The 8,542-nt window shown below is 39.1% G+C and overlaps 1 protein-coding gene across 1 annotated transcript; it reads right to left on the reverse strand.

Annotated features, from left to right (window-relative positions):
- Positions 1-426: 426 nt before the first annotated feature.
- On the reverse strand, positions 427-1,365 carry LOC122678068 (olfactory receptor 8S1-like). Its single transcript, XM_043878517.1, has one exon. It carries the CDS (start codon positions 1,363-1,365, stop codon positions 427-429), a length of 939 nt encoding a protein of 312 aa, XP_043734452.1.
- Positions 1,366-8,542: the final 7,177 nt, after the last annotated feature.

Consider the following 8,542-nt stretch of genomic DNA (forward strand, 5'->3'; position numbering starts at 1 on the left):
GAAGGGGACGACAGAGGATGAGATGGCTGGATGGCATCACCGACTCCATGGGCATGAGTTTGAGTAAACTCCAGGAGTTGGTGCTGGACAGGGAGGCCTGGCGTGCTGTGATTCATGGGGTTGCAGAGAGTCGGACACGACTGAGTGACTGAACTGAACTGAACTGACTTTTCAATAACAAGATGTGGTGCTCAGGCAAGCTCTAGGATCTTTTGTGTACCCTATTTGACTCTGTGTTGAGGCAGGAACGGGGCTTCCCCCCAATGACTCAGTGGTAAAGAATCTGCCAGCAGTGCAGAAGACACAGGAGACATGAGTTCTAAAAGAGATGGACACGACTGAGCAAGAGCAAAGAGCGTGAGAAGGAAGAGGCAACATAACAGAAAGCTCAATCTTTGCAGTTTTGATGAGTAAATGTAACTTACTTCACTGCCTAAAATATTGCAAATATTTTCCCAATGTCCTTTTCACAGCTGTCTTTACTTCCTTGTTCCTTAGGCTGTAGATAAGGGGATTCAGCATTGGGGTGATCACACTGTATTGTAAGGAAGAAAGCAAATCTAGGGAGGAACCAGAGGGAGGCATGAGATAGCGAAGCATACCTGAGCCAAAGAACAGGATCACTGCAATGAGGTGGGAGGAGCAGGTAGAGAAAGCTTTGCTCCTGCCTGTGGTGGAGCTGATGCTCAGAATGTTGATTATAATATGAGCATAGGAGAAGAAGATTGGGAAGAAGTTTCCAAGGCCGAGGAATATGGTGGAGAAGGACAAGATACTGATATTGATGGAGATATCAGAGCAAGACAGAGGGAAGAGGGAGGGAAGCTCACAGGTGTAGTGGTGGATAGTTTGAGCACCACAAAAATCCAGATTAATAGCCAAGAGCACAATGATGACTGCATTGAGAGAGGCCAGGCCCCAGGAGCCCCACACCAGCCCCTTACAGAGCTGGTTGCTCATCACCTGGTCATAGAGCAAGGGGTGGCAGATGGCGACATAACGGTCATAGGCCATGACTGAGAGCAGACAGGCTTCATTTCCTGGAATAAGAAACATAAAGAAGACCTGGGCTAGACAGCCCTCTACTGAGATGGTCTTCTTCTCAGATAGGAGGTCCTCCAGTAGCTTGGGCAAAGTGGCAGAAGACAAGCAGAGATCTAGGAATGATAGATTACTCAAGAAGTAGTACATGGGTGAGTGGAGGTGGGAGTCAGTCCTGATCACTAATATCATTGTCAGGTTCCCCGTTAGTGTCAGGAGGTAAATTCCCAGGAATAATACAAAGAGCAGAGCTTGAATGTGGGGGTCGTCAGACAGCCCAGTGAGAATAAACTGGGTTATGGTGCTGTGGTTCCTCAAGGCCATTTGTTGAGATTATTTTCCTGTAATAAAATAAAGGAGAGGTGAGATCTCCTATGACTGTTCCTATTTCATTCATAGCATCACCCCTTCTGCTTACACATTTCCCCCTGCGCTGTTTGGGTGCTGTGTTGAGGCACTCAATATATCCCTTACTGTACCTCAGCAAGAAGTTTTATTCTATTTTGTCAATCACTGTTCTTGGATTGCAGCCTTCACATACTTAAGAGAATCTCATTCCTTTTTTATAGGGATTTAATTGGAAAAATAAATATACCTGGCTTCCTTGTACATTCTTGGTAGTTAGTTTCCACCTGGATTTTTCCTATTGTTTAGAGAGCCTTATAATCATTTGGTTTTAAGAACCATTATAGTATGGATTTGCAGCAGTTATTTTAAACTTGTCTCCTTTCCATATCATTATATTTTAGGTCATAATCATCTAGTGACTTCTAACTTCCTAAGCACTCATTAAATTTCCATTAACTTTGTGTGTGTGTGTGTGTGTGTGTGTGTACAGAGTATCTCAATCACTATCTCAGTTTTTTCCTCAAAGTGATTTTGTGATTTATTTATGGCAGCTGATATGATATCCATTTTACTGTTGAAAAATATGATATTCAGGGAGATTTTTTAATGCCATGTTGACAACAAGTGAAAAACCATTGCTTTTTCTAAAACCATTGCTTTTTCTAATCTACCAGATTAGGCTTGATCCATAGGTACTTAGGCCATTTTTCCTGTTCCAGTATTCATAGTTCTTTCTTATCCATCTTTAACCTACTTTTAAACCAAATTGGCTACTTTTGATATCAGAAAAGTGTATTTATTTCTGTGCTTCTATTATTCTCCATTCAGATGTTCTCCATTTTAATCTGTGGATCTAAATTCTTAACTGACCTTAAATCCTGTCTTTTTCTTATAGTCTCTCCTGACAGCTCCCCCTTCTAAACTCACAACCTTCTATTTAAATCACTGACTCCTTGTTTTCAGTGGCTTTATGTCATAGTCTGAATTCTGATTTTTTTCTCATTAATGTTAAATATGTTTTCTCAGATTTCCCCTCAAGGCTATGAGCTCATTGATAAAATGGACCACATCTTAATAGTAATCAAAAATTATTATTTCTAGCTTCATCTTCACACATTTTGTTAGCTTCATTATACCTATCACATTATTTGAAAACCTCCATATGACCTCTCATGCATACTTCAGATATGACCTGTTGAATATTCCAAGCACCGTCCCATCCTTTCACTCTATACCCCTAATACCACCTCAGTCGTGTCTGACTCTTTGCGACCCCATGGACTATACAGTCCCTGGAATTCTCTAGGCCAGAATACTGGAGTGGGTAGTGTTCCCTTCTCCACGGGATCTTCCCAACCCTGGGATCGAACCCAGATCTCCCACATTGCAGGTGGCCTCCCTGGAGCCACCACAGAAGCCCAAGAACGCTGGATTGGATAGCCTGTCCCTTCTCCAGCAGATCTTCCCACCAAGGAATCAAACCAGGTTCTCCTGCATTGCAGGCAGATTCTTTACAAGATGAGCTACCAGGGAAAGCCGTCCTAATACCACCAGTCACCTGTAATGCTGATCCCTGGCAGAAGTATTGGGAATGTTATCCATCAGAGTTGCCATACTGCCTACCCATGATGTCTGTGTTTATCTGCAGAATAGGTCATCTTCTACAACATCCTCTGATGATCTCCCATTTTTATAGAAGCAGCAGTTACTTTAACCATCACTGCAACGAGGTACTTACATTTGTGTTGTGGGCAATTTATTTATTTTTTTTGTCCCATGAGGTCAAAAAAGAAGTATTTGTGTGGTTTTCCCTTAACTGCTTCTTGAATCCACTTGTGCTAGGTGTAAGGGTTTATCCAAGAAGACCAGAATGGTGGTAGATTATATGAATGATGATGCTCACCTGAATCCAAATAACTTTGAACCTGCATTTGTAGGGCTATGTAGTAAAGCACCATTCTGTATGAAGTTTTCTTAGGAGTCTGAGGTTTTAAAACATGATTTAGCAGGTTTCTGCTTTTGTTTGTCAGCTCACAATATAACCCTACATAGCTTTATGAACTTACAAAAATTTTATATTGCTTTTTCATATACCACCTATTTCTGATCCTGCCAATAATCTATGACCCCATGCTAACTCACCAAGAGATGCTTCAGCTATGATCCCATTAACAAACTCATCAGCCAAAGCTTAGGCCCATCTTAGACTGACATGTAGGTTGCCTTTGTGCCTGGAAAACGGGGTAGTGTTTACCCTTGTGTGCCTGGGGATGTTGGCTTAGTTCTAGTGATAGTGAGGCAGAAACAGCTGGAGAAATTATGTTTGCAAATCCTGCATGGATACATTTGTAAATACTGTTGATAGAAAACTTTTTATATAAAATCTACTCAAAGCAAAGTAAAATGATAAATAGGACTTCTTCATAAAACTTAGATATTTTCATGTATATCTCAACGATCTGGATATTTTCAAGCCATCCCCCAAATTGCTTTATTCTCCAGTTTCACTCACAAGGAGACCAGACCACAGTGTCTTGCCGCCACAGTGGCAAGCTCAGGGTCTCCTGGTAATTGAGACTATTTCCAGAATTATTTCTATTTCTTTAGCATAGTATTTCTGGAGAAATTTTTCTCTCTCATCTGATGCCCACATTTAGTATGCAGGAAGACATTAACCACTGTATCAAGTGATTTAGAAGGTATCACAGAGAAAGGAGCCCCCCATCCCCTGCTAAATACCATTTCAAACTGATGGGATAAATTTTTTTTGAATGACCAAAAGCAAAACCTTGCAACTCATTCTAGGTCAGGATATCAGGAAATAAATTTAGGAACAAAAGAAATTGTCTTCGCTTCATCCTTTTGTATTAGAGACTGATATGAGATTTACACATGGATGAGAACAGGCACAATTAAAGTGATCTCAGCAAATGGTAAAAGATATGAAAGGAGGATTACAGAATTGTCCTAGAAAGTCTAACCCACACTATTTAAAGATATTTCTGGAATGAACAAATGAGTGAAGTGTGTGTAGTAGGTCAGCCTCCAGGATGGCCTGAGGGATCCCAGGACAACTTTTAGACCCAGGAATCTGAACTGGGAGAAGAATATCAGTACTGGGAAGGAGAGAACCAAAGGTCAACATGTCCCAGCTGAATTGTTCTCAGAGCTGTTCCCTCCTTGTGAATAGTACTCCTCTGCACTACTCACACCTACTCACTGGTAACCAGATCTGAAGGTTTAAGGAACAGAAATATTTACTGCAGTTTATCAAACTGGAGTCAGAAAAAGCAGAGGAATAAGTTCCTTTAACAGCCCAGAATCTGTCTGTAATATTCTGATTTCTCTCTATAATGTTTTGTGATTATGAAGTATAAGAAGATTTAGGCCAGACTGTAAGATGTCCCTGTATTCAGTGTTATGCAGGGAGGATAGAGGTCATTCTGTTGGTTTGTGCAGGTTTGATAGACTAATGCAACATTTGGGGGAATAGGGATGTCTAAGCTGAGAAAGATTGAAGGCAGGAGGAGAAGGGGATGACAGAGGATGAGATGGTTGAATGGCATCACCGACTCAATAGACATGAGTTTGGGTTAACTCTGGGAATTGGTGATGGACAGGGAGGCCTGGCATGCTGCAGTCCATGGGGTCGCAAAGAGTTGGACATGACTGAGTGACTGAACTGAACTGAAAGCCCTTCCCAGGGTTGGAGGTGATGTCAAGGGCCAAGATATTTTCATCTCTAGTCAGGGAAGAGGGATGAAGGAACAGGATCCTTGGCTCTAGAACAAGTGGAATAGGTAATGAAATGTGAGGAGGTAGAGATGTAGGAAGGGATAGACAGCAGATTTAAAACCTACACACAGGAATCTCCCTGGTGGTCCAGTGGCTAAGACTCCATGCTCCCAATGTAGGGGGCTAAGGTTCAATCCTTAGTCAGGGAACTAGATCCCACCTGCTGCAACTGAGAGTTCACATCCTGCCACTAAGATCCAGTGCTGCCAAATAAATACATAAATAAAAATAATAAATATTTAAAAAATGGTTGAAAAACCCTACACACAGATATTCCGGGAAAAAGATAAAGGTATCCTCAGAGAATCAGGGAAGAATTACCATACTTTTTGTTTTTCTGTTTCTTAAAAAAATTTTTTTTCTGCCTTTCCCATCATGGTTGAACATCATAGGTAAAGTCTCCTCAAAACTGACCTCCTCTCAAAGGAGTTTGATGTTTGGTATGTCAGACAGCACTCAGAGTTCTGGGCATTAGAATAGTTCTCTTGTTAGAAGCAGTATATAAATCACACAATCAGGACTGTTTCCCTGAAAACCTTAATTTAGGGTGGTGTCATTCCATAAAGTAGGCAAAGGTAAGGACAGTTTCTCTAAAGAAGCTCAAATTTTGAACAACAGACATATATTTCATTAAACCTCTCACATGAACTCAGGTGCAGCAGTGTGCCTTCTCTTCATTTCTTCTGTGATTCTGAGTACTCTTCTAAGAGCATCACTTAAAGAAAGCATTCTTTAATGGAACCAATCAGAAAGCCGTTTTACTTAGATAGCCACGGGCTATGTTGGGTACTGGGGGAAGCTTGGCCACTGCCCTGTATTCCCTGAAGTCCCAGCCTGAAGCCTAGCTCTGGACTCACTAACTACATAGTTTCCAGGTAACTGGAAAATTAAACTTAGTGAGAGGCATAGGGGATTCTCTCCAGGGAAGTATTTGAAGTGTCTGAATTAAGGCAATTATTTAAAGCCTAAAAGAGTGTTTTATTAGGGTTGTGGGGGTTGAAAAAGCAGAGTATAAGAATGGGACTTTTAAACAAATTTCAATCTGATGGAACATTTTCCTAATAGCTACACATAGCTGAAAATGAGCTTTCAAATTCTTCAGTAAACTGAGCTGTGACATATTACTGAGCTCCAGATAGTGCATGCTTAAAATTTTCTCATTTTAACCATAGACTTGTCCATTATAGTGGCTGAGAGGACTTAACTCCATGCTAGGAATATTATTGGGGCTTGAATTTACACTATCTTTTTTTTTTTCAGAGTAATATCCTGTTTTTATTTAAAAAGTGATATTCTGTTTAACATGAATCATGTTAAAGTTTATTCTTTAACAGATTTATTCAAATACAATTGGCAAAAATTATATAGATTTAAGGTGTACATCTTGATTATTTTTAGGACCTTACTTAATCCTGTCCCTGCCAGATCTATTAAGGTATAATTGACAAATAAAATTTTTGTATGTTTAAGACATACAAAGTAAAAATAATTGGATCTTAAGTTTATAGAATTCTATATTCAAAGTATATAATGAATCATGTAAATATGATGGTAGTAATATATAGATAGTAATTCAAGCACATAATGAATTTTTTTGCATGTGAACTGTCCTGTTTCTCCAACATCATGTATTGCTGATGATAGAAGAGACTGTCTTTTCTCTATTGTTTGTTCTTTGCTCCTTTGTCATAGATTAACTGACCGTTCTGTGTTTAGGTTTATTTCTGGGCTCTCAGTTCTGTGCCAGTGATCTGCCTATCTGTTTTTCTGTCAGTACTGTGCTGTTTTGATTGTTGTAGCTTTATAACATAGTTTAAAATTGGGGCATGTGAAACCTCCAGTTCTTTTCTTTTATTCTCAAGATTGCTTTGGTTTTTGTGGTTCCATATAAATTTTAGCATTTTTTTGTTCTATTTCTGTGAAAAATCTCCCTGGGATTGATAGGGATTGCATTGAATCTGTAGATTGCTTTAGGCAATATAGACATCCATGAGCATGAACTCTCCTTCCATTTCTTTTTGTCTGCTTCAGTGACTTTCAACTATGTGTCATAGTTTTCAGGGTCAAAGTCTTTGACCTCCTTGATTAAATTTATTCCTAGACATTTTATTCTTTTTGTTGTTGATAATAAAGTGTTTAAAACATATTCTCACATAGAGTTGCAATTTTATAATTCTATTTATCACTTTACAGTTTATGTTCTTTTGTCTTCTGTTTCTGGTAGAAACAGCTCTTTTCAACTTTTTATTTTTAGGCAGGTCTTGTGTTGATGACTATCTCAGTTTTTGTTTGTTTGGGAATGCCCTTATTTCTCCTTTATATCTAATTTTGCCTTTGCTGAATAGAATATTCTTGGCCAACAGTTTTTATCTTTCAATATCTTGAGAATGTCATTTCACTGCTTCCTGGCCTGTTAGAGTTTTTGCTGAGAAATTTGCTATAGCCTATTGGGGGTTCCCTTGTAAGTTATCATCCTTTTCCCCCTGGCTGCCTTTAAAATTCTTTCTTTGTCATTGACTTAAAAAAATATTTATTTATTTATTTATTTATTTTTGGCTATGCTGGTTTTTCTCTAGTTACACTGAGGAGGGGTTACTCTCTTGTTGTGGGGCACAGGTTCTGGGGTACATGGGCTTCTGTAGTTGTGTTTTCTGGGCTCTAGAGCACAGATTCAGTAATTGTGGCACATGGGCTTAGTTGCTCCATGGCACGTGGGATCTTCACGGACCAGGGATCAAACACATGTCTCCTGTATTGGCAGGCAGATTCTTTACTACTGAGCCTCCAGGGAAGCCCTGTCAATGACTTTTTAAATTAAGAGTATAAGGTAGAGTTGGTTTACAATATTATGTTGGTTTCAGGTATAAACATAGTGATTTGATAAGATTACACTCCATTTAAAGTGGTTATAAAATGCTGGCTATATTCCCTGTGCCATATGTTACATTGTACCTTATTTATTTTATATCTAGTAGTTTGTACCTCTTAATCTTCTCCTGTCTTGCTCTTCCTCCAGCCTGTTTCACCAGTGGTAACCACTAGTTTATTCTCTGTATCTGTGAGTCTGTTTCTATTTTATTATATTCTTTTGTTTAATTTTTTAAGATTCCACATATAAAGGAAAACATATAGTATTTGTCTTCCTCTGACTTACTTCACTAAGCATAATACCCTTAAGGTGCATTTATGTTGCTGCAAATGGAAAATTTTTATTATTTTTCATGACAGTAATATTCTATTGTATATTTGCCGTATCTTCTTTATCTATTCATTTGTGGATGGACACTGAGATTACTTTTATATCTTGGCTCTTATAAATAAGGCCACTATAAGCATTGGGGTGGGCTTGCCTGGTGGC

Source organism: Cervus elaphus, chromosome 3, assembly GCF_910594005.1.
Source record: "Cervus elaphus chromosome 3, mCerEla1.1, whole genome shotgun sequence".
Taxonomy (NCBI): Eukaryota; Metazoa; Chordata; class Mammalia; order Artiodactyla; family Cervidae; genus Cervus; species Cervus elaphus.